A 27,140-nucleotide genomic window follows, 5' to 3' on the forward strand; every position below is an offset into this window, starting at 1 on the left:
TGCCTGCTCCTAGGTAATCATATAATCAGATCAGATCTTTATGCTGTCCAGCTGTCCAGCTGTTCACGCCTTGCTGTCTGACTTAGTGATGTTACTTTTTTCTGCTTTGGATCTGAGGGATTGCTGCTGCTTTCTGGTCCAGCAGCCATTTGGCATTTGTGTTTTAGGGATGCCTCCTTCCCACAGATGTTCTTTCATTATTGCACAGTCACAGCTCTACTCCTTCTGTTATGGCACAATATACATGGCCATTAAGAGCAAAAAGACAAAAAGGGTGATGCACAAAAGGGTGGAGACACCAGGAGGTCAATGCCAGGAGTTGCAAGCCTATTTTCTGTGTATCTGAGTCGCTCTTTTTTACATCCATCTCTATCTATCTATCTTTACCTCAATTTCTTTTTATTTGTTCATTTTTGTGCACTTTCTCCTACCTCTCTCTCCCTCTCTGGCAGCTCTTCTGTGCTTCCATCTCACCACAATGCCTCAAAGATTGCATGTGTGCATGCATGTCTATGAGTGTGTGTCTATGTTATGCACTGCCGCTTTGCTCCAATTTTTTTGCACCACACAGGCTGCCTAGGTGTGTGTGTGTCCCTTCAACAATGCTTTTCTTTTCTGCCAGCTCTGCAGTCTGACATAGGAGATTTTTCAGTCCGTGTGCTCTCTCTCCCTCAGTAGTCAGCATTTTGGCATTTTCTCAATGCACTCTGTCATCTTTTGGCATGAATAGTCTGCATATTGTTGTGTGTGTTTATGTGTGTGCTTGTGTCTGTGGATGTGTGTGTGCATGCATTAGCCTGACAGGATCTCTCCATGTCTCTGTGTTTGTACCGGGACCCATGAAAGTGTAAAACAGTTCATTTTCAATCCTAGAAATTACTCTCGGTGGTGTGGATATACAGTGCGTATACCAATGCCAGAGCAATGAGCAAATACGAGACTGAGCACAATCACCTGAGTCCTCCCGCAAGACAAGAGCTATTCAAACAATTTAACCAGAATTTGTTCAAATGTTTTTACCTGTTAAGACTTGTGTTAAATTGGTGTGAAACTCACTCTGGAAAACACGGGACTTCTTTAAGAAAAGCAAAAGTCACTCAAGCAAGCTGTAGTCTTAAAAAAACTCTAACTGGACTTAGTCAAAATCTAAAACCAAACATAAGACCAAAATAAATCTTAAAATACTTGAGCTTTCATACCGAGACGTGTCTTTGAAATATCAACGCTTGAATGAGAAAAATAAAAAATATTCAGGACACAGATGACTCGCCAACAGTTGATAAATGTGCTGCCAAACAGATTTTTACTCACCAGCTGGCTCCCACATCAAAGATATTTTAAATAACGAAAAAGATTTAATTCCAAATTTAGGTTGCGTTCATTTTATTAATCTCACATTATTTTGGTCGCTTGCCACTCGTACACAGAACAGCTTAGATTTGAATCCTCTGAACAATCCTTTTCAAATAAAATTTAGCAAAGTACGTCTTCCCAAGTAAAAATAAGATAATAATAAAATTTTCTATAAACTGCAGGGACTCCTCTCTCATTTGCCTACAGTGACATGTCCCAGTGTCTTCGTTATAAACATTGAATGACAGATAGCTGTTTCCACAGCAACCAGTATGCATGTTTATATGGGTTTATGGCAAAAAATTACGTCCAGATGATGAGAACGAGAGTTGAAGAAAACCTTGGACTTTGTGATGATAATGGTAATCGACCTCTGCACAATTCATCTTTGAGAGAATATGAACATCACAATGCTGATGTTCTATTGTAGAAGGCCAAGGTGAGATCAAGACAAGGGAGAAAAATGGATGAATGGATGGTTGCACCTAAGCTTTTGTATGTCTTACGTCTCTCAGTGCTACTTGAAATACTTGTAACTAAGTGAGTTTACTGGAAATGATTAGAAAATGCACATAGCTGTCTACACAGTGTACATCAAAGTAGAAACCAAGGCATGAAATAATTACATGGAGGCCCACAAAACTGGATGCTGTCAACGAACGATAAACTGAAGGTGTCCAGCTCCATCTCAAGGTCTTATTAATGAATGCAATGAATGATCCTGGGCCAACAGGTAACCAGGATCCCAATGGGTACTAGCAATGAGAGCCAAGGGCAACCATCAGTGCTACACTTCAACGACTGGGCCTTCATCAAAGTAGCCAACTGGAGGCCATCCCTCAATAAAAAGTCACATGACAGCCAGCTGTTAGCCTCCCAGAGGTTTTTGATTATGCCTTAATCAAACAAAGATTGAACATATTAGCCAAAAATCAAAACAGATTATGTGGGAACAGCCAGCACTGAGCATCCCCATTAATATCGCCGCTAAAGTTAAGCATGGTGGTGGTAGGATCATTCATGTGGGGAGGAGCATATTGCCACAAAAACACTACAACACACAAAAATCTAATGATACTGGACCTGATTTAGAGTCTGGTCCTGAAGCTAAGGCATGATCTGTGACGCTTGTCGAATCACTCCTGGGTTGACTTGAGGCTCTCATAACTGCAAAAGATACCTTGAGTAATATATAAAAGGATTATATCAGACTGTTATTATCAGTAAATTAACAAAACGCCCCAAAATTGTTTTATGCAGATTAGTAACACAAAAAATTAAAAATAAAACATGAATTGAATCTATTTTAAGATGATTCTGAAGCATAAAAAAATGTTGAAAGAGTTGAAATTGGAAGGCTGTCAACTTTGTGAGAGTATACTAGGTTTATTTTAAGGCGAGGGTACAACTTCTGCTAAGCATATAGAAATTATGGTTTGGGTCAAAGTACAGCCCTGAGAAATGAATGTAAGTCAACTGAATGTCCTCCCAAGTGATGGCAACAGGACTGCGTGTGTTCTGACCTGACACAGAAGAAGGCTTCCCAGGGATTTACAGGCCATATGAATCAATTCGGAGACGAGCATTAAATCAGGCCAGACCAGCCGAGACTTCCGCTGTTTCATCCCCTGATGAGCATGTGAAAGTTGTTCTGACCCACACCGTGTCTGTGTGTCTTACTATAACTTTCTATGGGCCAATTTCTTATTGGTGTTACTCTGATATGTGTGAGTGCATATAGAGCTCTTCCGTGTCACAAAGACATTCAGTTCTCCGTCCCAGAGGGTGGAGAAGTTGCTTTTGACATTCATTTGAAGCATGTGTATAAGGGTGAGTGAGGCAGAGAGCAAAAATGTGTTTGTGTCAGAGTGTTTGTTTTTCTCTACATGACCATGCTCATGAATTTCTGTATGTGTGCACATCTGCTGTGTGTGCGTATTTGTTTGTGTGTTAATTTCTCCAGGGAGGGGATTAGGAGACCAGTGTAGTTTTGAACTCCAGGGCACAGGGAATCTGGGGATCTGGCCCAGCCTCAGTGGCTTCTCCCTGGGCTTTCTGATCAGGGATTCAGCCTCTCCCAGGTTTCCTGTCCAGTGCCAACAAGAATTTTCTCAGTTGCGCCACTTGCACTCACACTCCAAGAAAACACAATGCCATTTTACTCTTAACAGAGTTGATTTAAATCCGAGCAACAAATTAACCTTTTTTCTTTGTGACATAGATTCGATCGTGGGACGATCATGGCTCAAGAGTTGGCAGTTTGTCTTATAATCGGAAGGTTGCCGGTTTGAGCCCTGGCTCCGACAGTCTTAGTCGTTGTGTTCTTGGGCAAGACATTTCACCCGTTGCCTACTGGTGGTGGTCAGAGGGCCCGGTGGCGCCAGTGTCTGGCAGCCTCGCCTCTGTCAGTGCGCCCCAGGGTGGCTGTGGCTACAATGTAGCTTGCCATCACCAGTGGGTGGATGACTGAATGTAGTGTAAAGCGCTATACAGACACAGGCCATTTACCATAAATTTGACAAGGTATGTAAACATTTCTCAGAGAGCTTTTGACTTCAGATTGACATGACAGCATCACACAGTTTCTGCTGATTTGTTAATTGCACATTGGATTGAGATTTCCTCCATACCATTACACTACCAGCAACACCATAAATTGCTGATACAAGGCAGGATGAAGCCATGCTTTCATGTTGTTTACACCAAGTTATGACCCCATCATCATTCAGATGGTGGGGTCATAAGGTGTTTTGTGTTCAAAGATGCTTCTGGTTGAAGTGGTTCAAAGCTCTGGTCTGGCCATTCTCCTCTGACCTCTGACATCAACAACGCACTTTTGCTCAGAGAACTGCTGCACACTGGATATTTTCTCTTCTTCCGACCATTCTCTGTAAACCGAAGACATGTTTGTGTGGGGAAAACCCCAAAAGATCAGCAAATCTGAAAAAGTAAGACCAGCCTGTTTGGCACCAACAGCCATGTCACGTTCAAAGTCACATAAATCACCTTTCTTCCCCTTTTTCATGCTCGGTTTGAACTTCCCAAAGTTGTCTTGACCATGTCTACATGCCTAAAAGCATTGAGTTGCTGACATGTGTTTGGCTGATTAAATATTTGCGTTAACAAGCAGCTGCTTTAGAAGATGAATTTAATCATCCTGATGTCACCCCTTGTTTGCGGAGTACAGCTTTGAAGGACTGAGTTTGACTAAAGTGTCTGTTTGTGTCGTTTGAATCAGATCGAAGTGTTTATCACGTATTGCTTGCTAATACGATAAGCAAGGTGAATCCATAAGCTGTATGCATCACACAGACACAAAACAGAGCAGAAAATAACAGCAAATCATAGCATTTGTGTCATACTCTCATTAAAAATGGTTGTTTGTGGTCACCATTGGCACAAACATGAATGAAGTCCAGTTCACTTAGGTGGTACCTAACAGACAGCTAATCAACCTGGAACAGGATTATTGGTAGGTTGCCTATGCATATGTGCTTCTGTGCAAAGAAAAGCACATAGTTGGACGGAGATGACACTGCAGTTAGGTTAAATGCTGACTGGCTACAAAATGGGCTTGAACAGGAAAAGGAGCGACAGCAGAGTCCACCACATAAAGAGAAGTGCGAAAAAACAGTAGCGATTTCTTTTTTTAAAAACTGCATGAACAACACGATAGCAGCTGCAGTTGCCACTTCCTATTTATTTTAATTCTGGGTAGCTGTTGATGACAGCTAGCAAGTACAATGTGTAGACCAACCACCAAAGTCCCTTTAGTCTGCACCCATTTGTCAGTCCAAGCTGCCACACGTTATGCCTTAATACAATTTAATTGGGTGAATGGCATAAAAATTGACCCCCGTAAAGAGGCACATCAGCTGTAAAGACTTTCATAGACAGCTGGTTATGCAAATTGTAAATTTGGGCATTTGAAATGGGGCGATACAAGTATTGACCCACATTTGGAGCCATTCACAATTAGCCATTTTAGGCAACTGTGGTTTTTGGTACTTCCTCTGTCGGCTTTAATTCTCAGACCCAGTTATTGTGCACTTGTTTGCAATATTTTAAATGGCTTTGTTTTTGGCAAAGTAATACAAAACCATATACTTTAACTTGATTTGCCTTTAGCTGAACCAACTCTACTGTCCAAGTATGTTGACATACAAGAAATAGTTGTCCTATATATATATTTATAGAAATAGATATGCAATCAAGGCTAACAAAAATTGCTCATGTGGTAACACAGAGCAGCAGATATACAGTACCGAGACACACTTTATGGACATGTTAAATGAAGAACAGTAAAGAGTAAAAAGAAAGTGTTGGTGTTCGTGACATTAAAGAAAAGGGAACGTGAGAGCGACTTCTTATGGACGCCTTTCTGCACATCTGATTGGAGAGAGGGACAGATAAGAACAAAGACGGCAATCTGACTTTCAGACTGAGAGAGAGAAACAGAAACGTGTGAGAGATATTGAGAGATGAAGGAGGCACGGGCTTTGTAGTGGAGTAACAGAACAAAGCAGAAGGATGCAGAGAAACAGATGGTGATACAGGGCAGAGAGATGTGTGAGAACGAGGGAAAAGGAGACAGAAAGACTGCGATGGAGAAGTGTAGAGAAGATATATTTAGAGAAAGAGGGAGAGAGAGTTTTAGCCTCCCAGCTAGAGGCATGACTCATCTTCTGCCAGCTGACAGAAGGATGGATGGAGACAAGGAAAGGGGGGGGGGGTGGTGGCGGGGTGGACAGAGCTGGGAAGAGGAGGGATGGAGCAGATGAAGGAAGAGAGGGGAGCGCAAGTGTGACGGAGGAGGGCGACAGACAGGGAAAGGGGGACAGCACAGAGAGAGAGAGAGGGGTGATGAAGGGTGGAAAACAGAATAGAAGAGAATGAGTTTCCACAGGCCATTTTACATGCAACCACACATGTACACCGAAAAAACAAAGAGACAGATATAAAGCCCAGGGCCCATCTCAGCTGCTTCCAAGTCCCGCTGAACTTCCCCCAGGGGTGTATGTGTGTGTGAGAGTGAGAGAGGATGATATAAGCAGCAGATTTCCCCGCAGCAGTCTGTTGCCGCACACGTGTGTGATTGTGTACGTGCACATGTGTGTGTTTTGGAAAGGGAACAGAGACATGAAGAGCACTCGGGATGACAGAAAGAAGGCGAGAGCGGCGCTGGTATAGTAAGCGAAGCAGGTAGTTTCGTCATCACGTGCGGCTGTGGCTGAATTTCAGTTCTTTCTCTTGCTGCTTTCTTTGTTGAGCGTCTGCACAAAAGTTGGTAAATATTATATATTTGTTCCAGCTTGTTCTTCTTGTTGTTTTCCAAAGAAAACAGCGGGGGCTTAAAGCTGTGCGTGGAATAGGAGAGGCTTCATTTGAAAATACAGTTTCTGTCATGGCACAGTAGACAGAGTAGGTGTGCTAGGTGATAAATCACTGCAAACCCTTCATTAAACACATTCAGTAAAATCTAATCTGGCTGTGTGTTTATTGTGGAAATGGATTAATTATATAGTGCGTAGAATATTAGTTGTTAGTTGGCAGCATTGTTTATAAAGAAGACTATTCCTCAACTGTTCAACTGGTGTTTGAACTCGCTGTATATCCAGACATCTGCATTGCAAAAGCCTCATTGAGAAAACCCTTGAATCCCTGCGGGCATCTACAGGCTCAATGTTCTGCAGCTCTGCAGGACTTCTGACCTTCAGATAGAAGTAGCAGAAAAATCACAGTCTTTTTTGCCTATTGAATGCAATAAACTTGTTTATGCTCATACTATATCTTTATTGTGAACTGTGATGGCCAAACCCGTGGCCACACTCTAAAGTCGGTAACTTTTGTATTTTCATTCTTCATTTTGAACATAGTAATACATTTTCGTTTCCAATAACTTTATTGATTGGTTTGGATACATTTGTTCTATTTGTAAGCGCGCACATTTAGTTTACTTATGTATTCATACTACTTAATTTCTTTGCTTTCTGACTAACCTTTGTCTTTTTATTTTCTTACCTGCCATCATCACTGGGAGTTGCTGGACAAAAGATGGTAGCCAGGGTTTGAAACCATTAAATACAAGGAAAGATAATTGGACCACACCACCACTTCCTGCTGAAGGGGGGGAATGTGTGTTTTCTTTACTTTAAAAACAAAGTATTTGTATTTAATTAAATATTTGAGTTTAGGGTTTAATGGGGTTTTTGATTTTCTTCTTTAGTGTTTAGTTTATTAACAAACTAGATTGTACTGCATTTTTTGTGATTTATGATTGTGTTTTGTTTGTTACCCCTCATGTGTCACAATGGTCTGATCAGCCATTATATATACCCTTGTATGTCATTTCATGTTTAGGTCAATTATGTATGTTTGAGCAGTTATTTGGTTTGTTAAGTTTGCAGTCTTTGCCTGGGTTCAGTTTTGTTTCTTTGACCTCTTTTATGAGCTCAACATTTATTAGTCTTGTAAATATAATTTTTGGGGGTTAAATAAATGGAAACTATATTTTTCTAATAATTCCTGGGCTCCTCCTGTTCTTCAACTCGGTCCATCACATGTGGTGTCAGAAGTGGGATCCTTCAGTTGAGGAGACAGGATTTTTTTTTTTTTTGCATTTTTCTGCCCCTTTTTCTCCCCTGACAAACTTTTTGAGCCATGCAGAATGCTGTGCGCCCAAAGAGAGGAAATAAAATGGAGGCCAGAGAGGCCTTGCACCACCCAGAGATTGAGAAGGAGATGGAAGAAGGAATTTCAGTTGTGGCTGGAGACACTGAAGGAGAGGATACCAGGGAGCCAACTCTTCTTGATATTGCTGGGATTCTTCAGGCTTTCTTGGGACAACAGGAAGTTCGAGATAAAAAACAGAGAGAGGATGCTGTACTGCAAGAACAGCGTTTTAAGAGTTTGCAACACCAGTTTTGGCTTTTGCAAATGGAAGTGCAGGCCAGAACCACCCCACTTCCAGAGCCCACATCAACTGATCCAGAGTCTGTTGAAACTCCAGCTGATTATCAGACACAAGCAACATCTCAGCATGAGGGTTCTGGCTCAGCCTCCATATTAACAGGTCAGTCTGTGCATATTCATCATCCTAAACTGGAGAAACTAGCTGTTGAAGATGATGTTGAACATTTTCTGACCACTTTTGAGAGAATTGCAGCTGCTTGTAGCTGGCCTGAGTCAGACTGGATTTTTCACCTCATTCCTCTTCTCACTGGTAAGGCTCGAAGTGCCTATGTTAATATGGATGTGGACGATTCACTGCAATATGAGAAGGTAAAAGCTGCCATTTTGCAAAAATACGATATAAACCCAGAAACATACAGGCAAAGATTTCGCTGTCTTGAAGTTTTTGATGAGAGTCCCAAGGAACTGTATGCGAGACTGAAAGAACTTTATGAAAAATGGATTCAGCCGAAAAACAGAACTGTAAAAGAAGTTGGTGAAATTATCATCTTGGAGCAGTTTTTAAGAATGCTGTGTCCTGAGCTTCAGGTCTGGATTAAGGAGCATAATCCAAAGTCTGCTGCAGAGGCCGCCACCCTGGCTGATGTGTTTGTAGCTGCCCGAAGTAAGAGTCAGCCATGGAGCAACAGTGCATGGAAGGCTGCCAGAGATTCACGTCGGTCGCAACCCCCTCAGCATCCTCAGAGGTCAGCGACGGGTGTGGGTAAGCCCTTTACAAGGGAAACGCAGCCTTTGAATACCTCGAAGCCAGGTAAAAGGCCACCAGTGTGCTACCTTTGTGGACAGGAAGGTCACACTAAGCCCATGTGTCCTAATAATCAAAGCAAATTATCTCAGATGTGTTTTGTGCCTCACCGGAATGTGGATATTAAATCTGAGAGAAAGCAGTCAAATAAAATCACCACAGTTAAGATTAATGGACAAGAAATTAATGCTTTAATAGACACTGGCAGCACACAGACTCTGGTACACAGGAAATATGTGTCAAAAGACTACACATGCCCCTCTGAAACCATATCAGTTTGCTGTATACATGGTGATGAAAGACCATACCCTACTGCTGATCTGTTTATTGAAGTGCAGGGGACACCCTATCTGTTAAAGGTTGGTGTAGCTGATAATCTGCCCTATCCTGTAGTTCTTGGGGAGGATCTGCCAGTCATCTATGATTTGTTGAGAGAAGTGCAAGAGTGCAATGTTGCTATAACAAGGGCTCAAACTAAAAATCAGGATGAGCATCATGCAACCCTCAGTGCTTTACCCTTCTTTGAGGCTGAACTAGAGACAGATCCCGGGAAGTCTCGGAAGCCACGCAGTCAAAGAAGACGTGAAAAATTTCAACACACTGTTGGAAAGACATCAGTTCAGGCTGCTCCAGATATGCCTTTAGGTTTTTCAGTACCTACGAACATCAGACAAATGCAGCAGGCTGATCCAACTTTGTCTGCCATGTTGCTGAGGGCTAAGGAAAAGGACTCTGTTGAATCTGACACAAATAAAGAGCTGTACATTCTGCAAGATGGCATTTTATACCACCAGCACGGCCAGGTTAAACAGTTAGTGGTCCCTAAAGTAGCCCGTGAAACAGTGCTTACTTTGGGGCACTCCATTCCCTGGGCTGGCCACCTGGGGAAGCATAAGACCACCGCTCGCATCAAGCGATACTTTTTCTGGCCTGGTTTACGCTCAGATGTTGCTATGTTTTGCAGGAGTTGTCCTCAATGTCAGAAGACTTCAATTAGAGTCCCCACCAAAGCACCACTCCAACCTCTCCCAATCATTGGTATACCATTTCAGCGTCTTGGCATGGACGTAGTTGGTCCTGTAGAAAAAAGTAAATCTGGAAATCGCTTTATGCTAGTCATTACAGACTATGCTACGAGGTATCCTGAAGTCTTTCCATTAAAAACTGTTAAAGCAAAAACTGTAGCTTCCTCATTGATTCAACTGTTCTCAAGGGTTGGATTCCCACAGGAGATTTTAACTGACCAGGGCACTAATTTTATGTCCACACTGTTGAAAGAGGTCTATAAGCTGTTAGGTATCAGGAGTATGCGGACAACCCCTTATCACCCACAGACAGATGGACTGACGGAGCGCTTCAAACAAATGCTCCGAAGGTTTGTCAATGATACAGGGTCTGATTGGGACCAGTGGCTGCCATACCTCCTTTTTGCCTACAGGGAAGTTCCTCAAGCCTCCACTGGCTTCTCCCCGTTTGAGCTTCTTTATGGCCATGAGGTGAGAGGCCCATTGACCCTGCTAAAGGACTCATGGGAGGGAGAGCAAGGTAAAGAGGAATCGGTCAATGTTATTTCATATGTCATTCATATGAGAGAAAAGCTTCAGCAGATGAGTGAACTGGCTCAGAGTCATATGGAAGCTGCTCAGAGGCAACAAAAGACTTTGTTTGATAAAAAAGCTCGCCACAGGAGTTTTGTCCCTGGCCAGAAGGTTTTGGTAATGTTGCCAACTTCTGACAGCAAGTTGCTGGCAAAGTGGCAGGGACCCTTTGAAGTACAGAAGAAACTTGGACCTACTACCTACAAAGTTTCTACACCAGGTCTTCAGCGAGGGAATAGAGTGCTCCATGTTAACCTTCTTAAGGAATGGATTCCACGCACTGAGAATAAAACAGAGGGTTTGCTTATTCACAGCGTGGATGAGGAGGAAGAAGTTAATGACTACTTGCCTTCAGTAACAGTCTCTGTCCTGGACCTGAGCCATCTCACCAGTGAGCAACAGTCTCAGGTAACACCTCTGATTAATTCAGACATATTTCAAAAGTACCCAGGTCGCACGAGTCTGGTGGAGCATGACATTGTTTTAAAACCTGATGCAGCTGTGAAGCGTATGAGTTACAGGATACCGGAACGCTTCCTGGTGGAGTTAAAGGAGGAGGTGGACCTCATGCTGTCTCTGGGAATCATCCAACCTTCAACAAGTGAGTGGTGCAACCCTGTTGTGTTGGCTCCGAAAAAGGATAGCTCGATACGTTTTTGCATCGACTTCAGGTATCTCAATTCCATATCAAAATTTGACTCTTACCCGATGCCACGCATTGACGATCTCATTGAGCGTTTGGGGAAGGCAAAATATCTAACGACCATTGATCTCTCCAAGGGATACTGGCAAGTACCTCTCACTAAACGGTCTCAAGAGTTGACAGCATTCCGTACTCCGTGGGGATTGTTCGAGTTCACAGTCTTACCATTTGGTCTGCATGGGGCCCCAGCAACATTTCAAAGGCTAATGGATAAGGTACTCTGTGGGCTCTCAGCATTCACTTGTGCGTACCTTGATGATGTTGTTGTTTTCAGTGGAACTTGGGAAGAGCATGTGGATCACCTAAGGATCGTGCTGGATCGGCTGTGTTCCGCAGGCCTTACCATCAATCCAGCAAAGTGTGCTCTTGCTAGGACTGAAGTCCAGTACCTCGGGTTTACTGTTGGAGGTGGGACAATTAAACCACAGGTTGACAAAATTAATGCAATTGCATCATGTCCTCTTCCACAAACCAGGAAACAGCTGCGATCCTTCCTCGGCATGGCTGCGTTCTACAACAGATTCATTCCCAACTTCTCAGCTAGAGCAGCCCCACTGACGGACAGGATTGGCTCAAGATGTCCCAATAAGATTCGGTGGACAGCTGAAGCTGTTGCAGCTTTCAAAGACCTTCGCCAGTCCCTGAGTAAGGACCCCGTTCTGCACTCACCAGATTTCACAAAAGACTTTACATTGCAGACTGATGCTTCTGAAAGGGGTTTGGGAGCAGTGCTTCTGCAGGGACCACCAGAGGATCGACATCCTGTCGCCTACATCAGCCGTAAGCTGCTACCAAGGGAGAGCCGCTACGCAACGGTTGAGAAGGAAACCTTGGCCATTAAATGGGCACTTGACTCTTTCAAGTATTATTTGCTGGGAAGAGAATTCATCCTTCAAACTGACCACAAAGCCCTGCAGTGGCTGGAGAGAATGAAAGACACTAATGGGAGAATCACCAGGTGGTATCTGGCTATGCAGCCATACCGGTTTAAGATTCACTATATCCCTGGTAAAGACAACACCATTGCTGATTACCTCTCTCGCTGCCTGATGGAAGATCCAGAAGTGGGGGGGTGTGTGATGGCCAAACCCGTGGCCACACTCTAAAGTCGGTAACTTTTGTATTTTCATTCTTCATTTTGAACATAGTAATACATTTTAGTTTCCAATAACTTTATTGATTGGTTTGGATACATTTGTTCTATTTGTAAGCGCGCACATTTAGTTTACTTATGTATACTACTTAATTTCTTTGCTTTCTGACTAACCTTTGTCTTTTTATTTTCTTACCTGCCATCATCACTGGGAGTTGCTGGACAAAAGATGGTAGCCAGGGTTTGAAACCATTAAATACAAGGAAAGATAATTGGACCACACCACCACTTCCTGCTGAAGGGGGGGAATGTGTGTTTTCTTTACTTTAAAAACAAAGTATTTGTATTTAATTAAATATTTGAGTTTAGGGTTTAATGGGGTTTTTGATTTTCTTCTTTAGTGTTTAGTTTATTAACAAACTAGATTGTACTGCATCGTTTGTGATTTATGATGGTGTTTTGTTTGTTACCCCTCATGTGTCACAATGGTCTGATCAGCCATTATATATACCCTTGTATGTCATTTCATGTTTAGGTCAATTATGTATGTTTGAGCAGTTATTTGGTTTGTTAAGTTTGCAGTCTTTGCCTGGGTTCAGTTTTGTTTCTTTGACCTCTTTTATGAGCTCAACATTTATTAGTCTTGTAAATATAATTTTTGGGGGTTAAATAAATGGAAACTATATTTTTCTAATAATTCCTGGGCTCCTCCTGTTCTTCAACTCGGTCCATCACATGAACAAATTACATAAACACCTCTTGCATTTAGAGGGCAGCAACCAAAGAGAATTTCAGGCATTTGTGCTTTACGTGTTCATAAAACATGTAAATCTTTAATCGTACTTGACGTTTTTCCAATAGCTGTAGTTACTATGAGTTTGACCCATGGATGGTAAAATTCTCATGTCATATCTGCAGATTTTTCTCTTCTGGCTTCAGTCGTAAGTCATTAGAAGGCATGGGAAATCACTTGTGATATTAAGTCGGCCTTGAATAATTAAAATGCAGTTAAATGTTGCGCCAAATCACAAAAACTCTTTATATTGTAAGACAAAGACCCTACAATAATACAAAGTTAAATGTGAATGCATTAGTGATAATCATAAACAAAACAATAACGGTCACTGTTGGGTCCAGTTTTTGATACGTTGTAATTATAATATATGAAATTGTGTATCTGAAATTCCCGCATACTCATCATAGGTATGAATGTGATTTTTCTGTGGTGGAATAATTGTACAGCGTACAATTTCAAAAACAAGAATTGGATGCACAAGTTTTGGACAATTAATTTTCGATTTTCTCTAAACCACAAAGGGTCAAAATTACCATAAAATGAGTCAAATCTTTTAATAAGTGGTGCTGAAACCTCTACAATGTCTTTTAATTTGACAAGGCCAAGGCCTATTAACCTCTCATTAATGATTATGATTGACTGCAACTGGTAGTTTCTCTTTGCCAGCATAAAAATGATTTGTTTGACAGCAAGTCCAAGGACCTCGGTGAAGATTGATGGAGGAGTACTGTAGATTTCATAACGCGGGACGCCATTTCTAAATAACTGCAGATTCCAAGTTCTTCAGATGTGTCACCACGTTGCACAAGTCTGGAAAAAGACCCGAACTGTCAGCCTCATTTGAAAGAAAACTGGTTAGGATGTTCAGGAACAGTCCAGGAACCACCAAAGCTTAAGCCTGCCATGAACTGGAAAATGCTGAACCACCAGCATCATTGTCCATAGTGAAGCCAGTTTTACATTGTCATGGACTGAGAGGATCCCGACCAAGAAAGATAAAAAAAAATCAACACCTTCAGGCACCACTGAAATTCACAGCTACCCACATGGACGAGCCAAATGCCCTCTGAGGAAAGGTTTTACGGTCAGACCTGACAAAGTTTTTCAAGGTGAGGCTTTCAAACCTAACAACACTGCACCATACGCCATGTATGGTGGTTGTAGCATCATGATCTGGGGCTGTTTTGCTGCCACTGGTACATTGCAAAAAGCGGATGAAAAAATAAAAGAGGACTCGCCCCAAATTCTCCAACTTCACCCCAAGTCAACAGCTAGACTGTTGAAACTTCGACACAGCTGGGTGCTCCCACAGAACAATGACCCCAAACACAAATCGAAACTGGTTTTGGAATGGATAAAGCGGGCTAATATTAAGATGCTTTGCCAAAGCCCCCAACCTCAACACTATTGAAGAAATTGTCTGCCAAAACGAGTGGTCAAATATCCAGCCACAAATATGCCAGATGCTTGTTGATGGCTACCAAAAGCATCTGATCGTGGTGCAACAACCTAAGGGATATTTATATCCCTTAGGTTGTTGCACCACGATTTGTGAATTACAGAAAATCTCAAATAAATGCAAACTCGTACACCCAATTCTTCTTTTTTAAAGCCATCAAAGATGTATGCTGTACAATCACTTCACCCTGGAAAAAGATGGGTTCAAAGAAGTTAACAAAAGCCTGAAATTACCATGAAATTCATGCTTATGATGAGTGAATACAAACTTCTGACCACAGCATTAGTATTTAGTTACCTTTTAAATAAAATGTTGTAATTGGTTTTACTTTAATTTTAATAATAGACTATTTTAAATCAAATTTTACTATAAACTGCCTAAATGGACTGTGTTAGTACTGATGCAGTAGCCCAGACAGGAAACACCATCTGATTTTGATGTAAGCTCAGGTGGTCTCCTTGACTCAAACACAAGGCCAAGGTTTTCCTGCTTCCTACAAAAATAAAAGCAGGTACATTAAAAAAAAAAGTGCCCAACATGATTAGACAAAGTCTCGATTGTCTTTCAGTTGCTGAGTCTACTTTAAATATTTCCCTCTAAATACAACCAGTTCGCAGCAGTGACAGTGATTTTATAAAAATAATATTTAGCATTTTGTCCCGAGCAGCTTCCAGGCAATCAGCTCAAGCTCCGTCAGCTGCCGCTTCCCCTGCAGGAGAGAACGGGCTGGTTGTTTTGCTGAATTCTGGCACTGTAGGCAATAAGAAGTGAGGCTGTTGTTAATCCAGCGAGGAGCTGCCGACTTTCTCAGGCATTGCTCCCTGTTGCATGGCTATTGCTCATATCCTCTAGGGACAAGTCCCCCCCCCTCTCTTCTCTCTCCACTCCCCTCTCTCTCTCTCTCTCTCTGTATCCATTACTTGGGCACTCCCTCTCTCTTTCACCCTCTCTATTTTCCCTCCTTCATCTCACTTTGTCCAACTTTTCTGTGCCTCTCACCCACCCCACCCTTCGTCTTTTTTACCCTTTCCTTTGACTGTGTCGAGCGCTACGGATAAACTGCGCCTCCTTGTGTTTCTACACGAGCATCACAAGTTGGCAGTAAACCAGTCTCAGCTGACACACATCATGCTTGCGCCGCTCCTGTAGTTCTGAAGCTGTAGGTCATGTCCCAGAATAGGTGGTTGACCTGTTTTTCTCTTTAGTGCCGAAATCAATCTGATTATTTTTAATTACACGGATTCTCATGAGGAGAGTCCTCTTTATATTTGTAGACATTTCTCCAAAATGCAGATTCAGCTTCAGGAAAGGGGTTAGAAAAAAACAGTGTGCGGAAGACTTGAAGTGACTGAAAGTGACTTGTTTCTTATTTGATTTGACTTTTAAAATTAAAGTTAAAGGTTAAAGGTAACCTTTACTGACAAATGCTGTGCAGCAAGGCATCAGTAGATGGAGCTGCAGTGTCGTTCAAACTGCGTGCTGTGTCCCAGCCTCTCATTATGTTCACTTACAGTACCATATACATAATGGCGTGTATGGCACTGAGAATGAGATTAAATAAATGTGCTTACTTTACATCTATAAAATAGCAACATCCTGCAGCACATGCTGTCTCCGTGTAGTCATAAACCGATAGAGTGGAAATGTATTCTTGAAGTATTCAGTTCACTTTAATCCTAATAGCTTTACTGGCATGACTACATGAGTACTACCAGAGCGCTGTATGAAGGCATGGATGCAGACTGACTGAAAAAGAAAATCTGAACGCATGTATTTGGGTCACTGTGAGGAGGAGTAGATGTGTGTATCCCAAATGAAGACACAGTTGTCATACAGGGAGTGCAGAATTATTAGGCAAGTTGTATTTTTGAGGAATAATTTTATTATTGAACAACAACCATGTTCTCAATGAACCCAAAAACTCATTAATATCAAAGCTGAATGTTTTTGGAAGTAGTTTTTAGTTTTAGCTATTTTAGGGGGATATCTGTGTGTGCAGGTGACTATTACTGTGCATAATTATTAGGCAACTTAACAAAAAACAAATATATACCCATTTCAATTATTTATTTTTACCAGTGAAACCAATATAACATCTCCACATTCACAAATATACATTTCTGACATTCAAAAACAAAAACAAATCAGCGACCAATATAGCCACCTTTCTTTGCAAGGACACTCAAAAGCCTGCCATCCATGGATTCTGTCAGTGTTTTGATCTGTTCACCATCAACATTGCGTGCAGCAGCAACCACAGCCTCCCAGACACTGTTCAGAGAGGTGTACTGTTTTCCCTCCTTGTAAATCTCACATTTGATGATGGACCACAGGTTCTCAATGGGGTTCAGATCAGGTGAACAAGGTGGCCATGTCATTAGTTTTTCTTCTTTTATACCCTTTCTTGCCAGCCACGCTGTGGAGTACTTGGACGCGTGTGATGGAGCATTGTCCTGCATGAAAATCATGTTTTTCTTGAAGGATGCAGACTTCTTCCTGTACCACTGCTTGAAGAAGGTGTCTTCCAGAAACTGGCAGTAGGACTGGGAGTTGAGCTTGACTCCATCCTCAACCCGAAAAGGCCCCACAAGCTCATCTTTGATGATACCAGCCCAAACCAGTACTCCACCTCCACCTTGCTGGCGTCTGAGTCGGCCTGGAGCTCTCTGCCCTTTACCAATCCAGCCACGGGCCCATCCATCTGGCCCATCAAGACTCACTCTCATTTCATCAGTCCATAAAACCTTAGAAAAACCAGTCTTGAGATATTTCTTGGCCCAGTCTTGACGTTTAAGCTTGTGTGTCTTGTTCAGTGGTGGTCGTCTTTCAGCCTTTCTTACCTTGGCCATGTCTCTGAGTATTGCACACCTTGTGCTTTTGGGCACTCCAGTGATGTTGCAGCTCTGAAATATGGCCAAACTGGTGGCAAGTGGCATCTTGGCAGCTGCACGCTTGACTTTTCTCAGTTCATGGGCAGTTATTTTGCGCCTTGGTTTTTCCACACGCTTCCTGCGACCCTGTTGACTATTTTGAATGAAAAGCTTGATTGTTCGATGATCACGCTTCAGAAGCTTTGCAATTTTGAGACTGCTGCATCCCTCTGCAAGATATCTCACTATTTTTGACTTTTCTGAGCCTGTCAAGTCCTTCTTTTGACCCATTTTGCCAAAGGAAAGGACGTTGCCTAATAATTATGCACACCTGATATAGGGTGTTGATGTCATTAGACCACACCCCTTCTCATTACAGAGATGCACATCACCTAATATGCTTAATTGGTAGTAGGCTTTTGAGCCTATACAGCTTGGAGTAAGACAACATGCATGAAGAGGATGATGTGGACAAAATACTCATTTGCCTAATAATTCTGCACTCCCTGTAGAGACCTCGGAGTGAAATGTCACTGGCGAAAGTCAAAATAAAGAAGTTTTCATCTACAACTTTGTGCAGTTTTGGTTTTGTTGGGCTCGAAGAGTCCGTTTATTCCGCTGTCAGACTTTAACCCGCTCACATAAAACACTGCAGAATGTCAGTCACATGTGACTGCCACATAGATCACTTAAAAACAAAATGTGTGTATGCGTGTGCGTGTTGGGGAAGTTTATTGCAGGTCTATTATTATGCAGAGACGAGAGACACCCCACTCTCTGTTAGTGCGCTCCACTTTGACACCGACAGAAACTCCATGTTTAGTGAACGGGGAAATACACATCCCCGTTCACTAAACCTCTCTCAGTGAATTGTTTAAAAAGAGAAATTCGATATTTTTGATCCTCATAGGTTTTTACGCACCCGGGATACACCTTAAGTTGTTAATTAGATATTTTTTGTCTTATTTTACACAATTAACGTATATATAGGCAGCAAAGGATTTTCACCATCATTTTGTGTGTTAAATTATCCTACTATAAAGTTTCGTTACGTAGGGGAGACCGGGGATAGTTGTAACATTTTTGACATTTCTGTCTGTAAATTGGAGCTCTTTTAAGGTAGTGGATTCAAAATGTAATGCAAAGTATTTACATGTCTCGGCTATTAAATAGTGCAGCTATTTTCTCTGCAGCACAATTACCCATTGCATGGTATGGTCTCAAACACGAAGAGTGAAATGTTACAATTAACCCCATAGTCTGGGTTAGTTGTAACATATCCTGGGGTAAAATGTAACACAATGAAATAAGGGTACTAACAAAACATTAACATGTAATCTTTGTTTATTCAACACATGAATGCACTTACATCCATTTATGTAGCTCTGTGTGTGTGTGACAGAATGCAGAAATCTAGCTTTTGAACATATTCCAACCCCCCAAAAAAGACAAATTATGGAATTTTCTGCAACTGAATATTTAATTAATTTTGGTTGGTCTTCCTTGAGTTTGGCCTCATTGGCTCAGTGGGCATTATAACCTACAACTCTGAAGCTGAAAAAATGTAGTTGTTCACCAGCATCGCAATTCCATTACTTTTTATCATGGCTTACCTAGGTGTGGTTTGCAAAGTGCTTCAGAAAGATGAGGAAATCTGTTTCTTGCATCCATCCTGACTTATTTCCACTACCAGTACTTCCTACTGGTCCATCTCTGACACAGAGGTCTGCATAATGTATGTGTGGGAACACAAACAGTGGAGGAATTGTGTTGCCAATGGCATTAACCACATATACAAAAGCGACCAGTGAACCTCTCTCTGCTGATGTCGTTGCCCCAACTCGTTTAATATAAGTTAAAGTAATAGTGTGGTAAGTTGTAACATCTGCATTATTGTTACAACTAACCCACACTGTTGCTGTTACAACTGACCCAGACTCCTATAGCCATGAACTAGCTAACATTACAGCCAACGGCTAAAACATTAGCACTAAAGACCTACACAGAATATATCCCCATAGACATACAAATAACATAATTTAAGTTTGATGAGTTTAACTGCAAAGCAGATAATGCTATTACAAATTGAAATAAAGTAGAAAAACTTACTTTTTGGCATACAAATTACTTTTTTTCGTGTTAAATTGTCTGTGTTTGACAAAATGTGCTGATTTTTCACATGTGATAGCAGAACTGAATTGGGCATGCACAGGATGAGTCACATCATTTGAAACTTAGCCCTGATTGGAGAAATTGGAAGTGTTACAACTGACCCACGTTACAACTATCCCCGGTCTCCCCTATAGCCACTATAACCTGTGGGCAGTGTGTCGTAATATTCTCGTATCCCGTCGTTGTTTCTGAACTTGGTGAACCTTATGGTGGTTTTAAAAGTGGTCAATGCTCTAACGAAGCCCAGTATATACCTGCTTGATTAATGTTCTGAGTAGTTTCTCTGGACTTCAGGAACTCCAGTCTTTTCCTTTTTCTTCCCTCCGGTTGTGGACGCGCTCTTTTGAGAGGCATTGAACCACATTAAACAGCCTATTCCTCCGCAGGTTCACCGCCCACCGACCCATCGTAGTTTGCTTTTGACCGGGTTATGAATTGAGGAGAACTCGCTTCAACACGCCTTCTCTTTACTTCTAGACTTTTCATTACTCCTGAACGCGCTCGCGTGTGTGTGTCCAGCTACAAATGTGAAATGTTTGTGTGTAAGACGTGGTAGCATCGCCTTTTATATTTGCTGACCAAAAGAGAGAGGATTAGGCGATTTTGAAGCACTCACCTTTTATTCAAACAAATTATTCACTTCAGCTAGTCAAAGGAATCTGACCCACGTGAACTTTTTTTGTAGGGTTGATTGAGGTTTTTCCAAAACGTTCGACCCCCTCCACGTCTTTCAACTTTGTTCGCTTATTGCGTTTAAACGCCCCAGAGTAATCCCTCTACTAAAATATATTTTATATATACAGTTTAAACACTGAAACACTGTCCTGATTACATTTCACCCAGACATAAACGTAAATAAATAAACACTTTTCATTTTTAATTTAACTTAGTAAAATGTCCCAACTTGATGGACCGTTTATTAAACGCTGATCAGAGAGGGGGAAAGGGATTAGAAAAGGTATTAGCTGTGTTATTCCGGAGGTGATGCTTAAAATGGTCACCAGAGATAATCTCTGTCTATCTAACAAGTTTTTGCTCATGTCAAATCCCAGTGAACAACAACCTCATAGTCCTCACAGGTGTTAGAAGTGGTTTGGCGTTGAAAGTTCACAGTGTTAAATAGTCATCTGATTTTCTTGCACACAATCACCGGTGCATAATGTATAGAGGACTGAGGAGGGGAGGGCAGAAGAGGGTTCTGAGGTGAAGTGGGGGTGAGAGAAGGAGGAGGAGTGTATACGAGAGAGTGTGTGTGTGCGTGAGAAAGAGATAGTGGTGGTAGTAGTAGAGTGGCCGTAAGGGGACAGGAAGGGCAAGGAACAGTCGCTTTGCTGCTCAATTAGTTTTTTAATATCCTTGTTAATCTTTTCTTGAGGCAAAAACGGGATCGCACTTTTTATTTTGTACTTTTGTTTTATTTATTTTATCATAAGGCCCTGGATTTCTCCAGGGAGAATTCATATCGCTCTGTGCGTAAAATCCAAACTCATACCAAAGTATTTTACGCACGACTTAGACCTGGGATTTCAGCGAATAAACTGGATTATTTGACCTTTAGGAAAACGTTAATGTGATTTCAGATTACCCAACGACAGTAAGGTCACCTGAAAATTACAATCTCCGTCTTTTTATTGGATTTTTAAAAATTGCTTTTTGTAAATATAGTTGATCAAACTAGAGACGAGAGGATACAGCAGGCAGAAACAAGTGGTCGGTAGGAGCAGATTTCGTCGTACTCAAACCCGCCGCTTTGCCTCCCGTCAGGCCTCTAAAAAGACTGAGCAGGACGACTCCTCATTCACTGCTCATGTCTCCTCAGCAGAGCACTTTCCCGGCGTTGAAGCGGCGGACCATGGACAACAGGCCTGTCCGGACAAAACGAACCGGTGCCGTCCGACATCTGCTGTTGGCTGCCGCCTTCCTTGTCTGCAGCTCGCAACTGCTGATGGTGGACGCGAACTCGTGGTGGTAAGTAAATGATTGCGCACTGGTTTGCACTGGTTTCTGAAAGTTATGGTTAGTAGAGTAACGGCGACTAAAACGTGGGTGAGTGACCCTCCCCAAATTTTGTGCCGTCAAGAGAGCAAATAAGAAAAACATCAGATTCGCACAATAGACCAATTTTTGTTGATTTCTGTCATGCTGAAGCATAATGAATGGAATTTCTTTGAGCCATGGCTTCACTTTGTGCTGCTTCTTGCATCTGTGCTTGTGTGTGTGTTTTGGGGGTTAGTTTTGCGTGGTGCGCTAGTGGTGGGACACTAACAGTGAATGGAACAAATGTGAAGGCTCTGTCACAATATTTACTCTGGCTGAGCCCCAAATGGCATTGCATGGCGGGCTGCTGCTGTGCCTACAGGATCGCAAATTAGCCACACTTGTTCTTGACTTACAAAAACTTACTGCGGTGGCCCAGTTCAGGGTGGCTCTGTGGAATGATACTCCTAGAGGTCAGAATGAAATTACAGGACCAGATGTCCATCTTAGAAGTCTAGCCGTTAAAACAGCCTGAGATACTCAGTAGTTTGCACTCATGTTCAAGACTAAAAGGGAAACTTTCATAGCCCAGGTGATCTGAATAGATTATTACATGATTTTTCTGTGTTAGGCAGTCAGATTTGAAAGGAAAGGAAGTGGCTGCAGAGATGTTCACCAGAAGACTCTTATCTATATTTTATTGGCCACTTGTACCAATAAACCCAGCATGTGTCTGAATTTTTGCCCTCTGCTGTGCTGACCTCTACTCACAAAGGAGTCACAGATTCCATAAACTCAGTTTGAGGCATTTCTGTTTAAATTTCAACATCTATGGTTTTTTAGTTGAAATGACCTCTGTCTCTCAGGTCACTCGGTCTGACCCCGATGCAGCGGCCAGAGATGTACATTATTGGAGCTCAGCCTCTCTGCAGTCAGCTGTCTGGTCTCTCCCAGGTAAGTTAGTATCTGTGTGCTTTGGAAACGATTCTCCTCTAAGTCAACAAGGCTTTTATTTTGTTAGAATAAAAGCATATCTCAGTTTTGCACCTCTGATTCTTCTGCATGATTTTTTTTTTTAAGAATAAGCCTTGATCTTCTTGTCACTTCCTTTTCTGTACCCTTTTGCAACCTAACTGGGGAGCTGGTCGAATAAAAGCGCAATTTCCCTGCAGGTACCACTGAAATATAAAACTGTTAACCAGCTAATGTCTGCTAATCTTATCTCTGCTGCTGCAGGGTCAGAGGAAGCTGTGCCAGCTGTACCAAGACCACATGACCTATATTGGAGATGGAGCCAAGACAGGCATCAAGGAATGTCAGTACCAGTTCAGACAGAGGAGATGGAACTGCAGCACAGTGGACAACACTTCAGTGTTTGGGCGGGTCATGCAGATTGGTGAGTTTACTGTAACTGAGGAGGAAAAAAATGTGATTAAAAGGGCATGACACAGCCTTTAAAAGCTCTCAGACAATATGAGACTAACAGCAAATTACAATCTTGTGTTTTCAGTTCTTTTTCTGGGATTTTATCTTTTCAAAATCTTATCACCAACTATTCTATAAATGCTTACATGTGCTTGTTTTGTATGTCAGCTCTGTTTCTGTTGCTTCTTAAACACAAGATATTTCAAACTGAGCTCCTACCATCCTAGAAAATTCAGATTACATGTGTGTGGGTTTTATGGCCCTCAGTCAAAGCAGACAGATAAAGAAATGTCAGCGGCACCACAGCTAATGTGTGATGGCCTGTTTCAAAACACCATATAAGCAACAGATAACAGAGGCTCAGCATCCAGCCAAAGGCTCGTTTTCAACTACAGCTCTTACTTCATTGTGGCAGCATATGTCTCCTCTCTCTTATAGTTTTATTCTGGTGATTTTTTTTTTTAAGATTATCAGTTTTAAAAAGAAGATTTATTCCACTTTTTGGTCACATTATATAAAATAGGTAGCTACAGGTTTTGATTACATTTTTTTAGCCTGTAATTGTATCCAATAAAATATGGCATATATAGATATGAGTTATGTGGTAAAAAGATGGGTAACTTGAGGTGAAATAGCACAGTAGAAGTGGAAAGATTGTTGTTTGTTAGTGCAGTGGCATTAAGATTAGCATAAAAGACATATCACATAAATAGTGTTAAGCCAGATGCTACATATAACATATAAATACACATAAAACACACACACATATATATAAGGACAGTGTAAAATTATTTTTAGAGATATTAAGATGTCAAATTTTTCTCATTATAAAAAGTGGTGTCATTAGAATATAATATGTGTGTAAAATAAATGTCCTTCAAAATGTTCCTATTTCCGCATTTTAGGCATGATAATGCCAAGCGCATGCTGTTCTATTTAAAGAAATCGACCATTAACAATCCCAAGAAATTATAAAATAAAGAGAAACAGAACTCAAATTCAGACTGAAAAACCTCATTAAAAATCCAACATATGACAACATCTGAAATATTCACTTCGACCCAACTATTACCGTGAAAAAAGCCGGTATACTTTACGCAGGCGCACTAAAACGAAAAATGTAGTCCTTCGATCAAAAAGACGGGGAAAAGAAGCAGTCACAAAGGAAGACTTCAGTAGGCATAAAACAGGAAAGGCATGTACGCTTTATGCATATCTCCAGTATTTTAATAAACAGATACCCGGAGCGCAGATTTTCGGATCGATAACTTTCGCGTCTAATTCCCAGCAGGCGATGTGGGAATCGCCTCATCAACAAGTATGTGCCAAATCCGCTGCGGGCTCTCTCACTCTGCTTCCATGCCTGTCTTTCTGTTGACAGTCTAGCTCCAGGTTTATATGGAGGTGTTAGTCGGTCCATTGTCCTGCGGCTCTTCTTTTGAAATGCACTGATGAGCTGACACCGAGCCGGCAGATCCGGACCTGCTATTTGAAGTCTAGGCTCCGCAGTCTCATAAAACCACTCGCTCTCTATCTCCCTGTCTTGTCTGGCTTTCTTTATCCTGCTGCATAACATGAACGGATATTTGCATGCATACCTTCCTGTCTTGACTGGCTGCTGTTGTTTCGGGGCCACAGAAATTGTCTAATATAGAGACCATTGTGCGCTATTTAAATAAGGGGAAAAAAGGAAAGTGAAAGTTTTGCGTTCTGTATATTAGAGTAGGGCATAAATACTAATAAATGGTTTGTATGTGTATAAGAATAATGTGAAGTAGGGTAATATTAAAAAAAAAAAAAGCAGCAATATTGTAGCTGTAGAGACCATGACAGTAAGGTGATGGTGAGAAAGACAAAAAGCACATTTTGTTTAAATCTTTATTTAAATTGAACTTGAAGGTAAGCGCTGTGTAAGGTTACTCTTTAAATAAGCACTGTTGTAGCAGCTTTATGCTGGAAGCAAGGACAGAGGGTGTAGAGATCACTCAGTAAGGTCGTGCATATGGTATATTTTAAATACAGATATTTTGCCCTTTTCAAACACTCATATTGAAGCTAATCATCTCAGTGAATGCTGCCTCTACCAGGAAAAGCACTTCAAAGCTCCTTGTTATTCTCATGTAAATCATGGTGTTTCAGAGCACTTAGTCTCCACCTGTCAGGCCGTTGTCCTTGTCCTTGTCACTTCTTTGTGCGCTGAAGTGTGTATTAATGCAGAGAATAGGACAAGCAGGCTGTCTTGTGTATTCCACGTTAGTGTTAGTGAATGGAAATCATTAATATGGACCAGTCTGTGAAATGTATTGCACCCAGGCCACTTCAAAGAGCGACCAAGACTGTAAAAATACAGTTGTTTATTAGAAGCTAGTCGCATTTAAGCAAACTCCTTCAAAGTGCATTACTCTGGCTGGAAATTATGTAAATTGTTGTGAGATGACCATCTACAGTAAATGCACAGTGTGACAAACATTCCCAGAAGTTTCTTCCATGGATTTTTGCCCAGCTCCTTTCTTCTTATTCCTACATGTTATCTCCTTTAAGGGTCAGTTCACCCAAATTACACAAACAGATTATCTCTGGAGCCATCGAGTCATGCAGACAGTTCGGTTTTATTTGCTTTTAGGATATCCATCACTCAGATTTCTGCTTTTAGCCCCATACAATGGTGAGGATACAGCAGTACAATTCTTCTGAAAGTTCTTTATTTGTTTATTTTTTCAACTAATCTCTCTTCTTTAAAGTAAAAAACTGTGGGAAGGAATGTTTCAGATGTATTTCCTTTTGGCTCTGAGCTCCACGAGTTCAGTTTTTATCGCATGAGTGCTGCAATGATGATTTGTAGTCTGGTAGAAGTAACTCTTTAACGTTATGGTTGAGTAGCCAGGACTTGGACAGATATACCCAGAGGCCAACCACATGAGGAAAGCTGATATGCTGGAGAAACCGATATGTTTACATCATCAAATGCTGCACGTGCATGATCTGGCATTTAAAGTTGTGGAGTTAACCAGGTATGAGGTCAGGGCCTCAAATCACTTCTATTGTCTATTGTTAGTTCAAGTGGGGTGTGGGGCTGTTAGCTGTGTGTTTGTGTGTGCGTATGTGTGTGTGTGTGTGCGTGAGAGAGAGAGGGAGAGAGAGAGAGAGAGAGAGAGAAGGGGTTATTTAGCTGTGCAGCTACCTGTGTTTCCTGTCAGTGATGTGACAGCAAAACTGCAGCTTTACTGTGTGTCAGAATTCACTTGCTTAACTCCTGTTTTCCTTCCTCCATCAGGCTCCAGGGAAACAGCCTTCACCTACGCCATCAGCGCAGCCGGTGTGGTCAATGCCGTCAGCCGTGCGTGCCGCGAGGGCGAGCTCTCCACCTGCGGCTGCAGCCGCGCCGCTCGCCCCAGAGACCTGCCGCGTGACTGGCTGTGGGGTGGCTGCGGTGATAATGTGCATTACGGCTACAGGTTTGCTCGGGAGTTTGTCGACGCCAGGGAGAGGGAGAAGAATTACCCCCGAGGGTCACCCGAGCATGCCCGGATGCTGATGAACTTGCATAATAATGAAGCAGGGAGACAGGTATGGGACAACGAAAAAAAGCTTTATCTCTCAACAAAACCATCGCTGTGTTAACTTTCCCAAGGTTACTGTTGTCTTCTTCATATGTTTCCCTGTCAGGAATGTGTGTAAGCTGAGTGGGCCTCTGATTGCCTGACCGGGCAGTATTTATATGCCTGTGTATGTGGGTTATTTATTGGGAGGGTCCAAATGGTATACTGGTAACGCCCTTGGAGTCTGGCGGGGCTGACAGGTCAGAGCACATTCCTCCGGTGTAACACACAGGCACATACACAGACATACAAAAATCCAACACTGAGAGGGGCTTTAAAGGAAATTTTACAAGACATTAAAAACAAGAGAGACAGACTCAAAGCTGGGGTGGTATGATGGTCATTAAGCTTCCTTTCCACTCCAGTTACTGAACAATG

The 27,140-nt window shown here is 41.9% G+C and overlaps 1 protein-coding gene across 4 annotated transcripts in view; it reads left to right on the forward strand.

Annotated features, from left to right (window-relative positions):
• Positions 1 to 27,140, forward strand: part of wnt5b (wingless-type MMTV integration site family, member 5b) — a 99,563-nt gene that overhangs the window by 66,965 nt on the left and 5,458 nt on the right. For 3 of the 4 annotated variants that reach the window (XM_026148316.1, XM_026148319.1, XM_026148317.1), the window contains 4 exons: positions 21,581 to 21,729; positions 22,605 to 22,692; positions 22,975 to 23,134; positions 26,438 to 26,730. In XM_026148316.1, the coding sequence (XP_026004101.1) occupies positions 21,581 to 21,729; positions 22,605 to 22,692; positions 22,975 to 23,134; positions 26,438 to 26,730 (690 nt within the window). The remainder of the gene's footprint in view (positions 1 to 21,580; positions 21,730 to 22,604; positions 22,693 to 22,974; positions 23,135 to 26,437; positions 26,731 to 27,140) is intronic. The other variant, XM_026148320.1, reaches the window with a different exon arrangement.

Source organism: Astatotilapia calliptera, chromosome 17 (assembly GCF_900246225.1).
Source record: "Astatotilapia calliptera chromosome 17, fAstCal1.2, whole genome shotgun sequence".
Classification (NCBI taxonomy): domain Eukaryota; kingdom Metazoa; phylum Chordata; class Actinopteri; order Cichliformes; family Cichlidae; genus Astatotilapia; species Astatotilapia calliptera.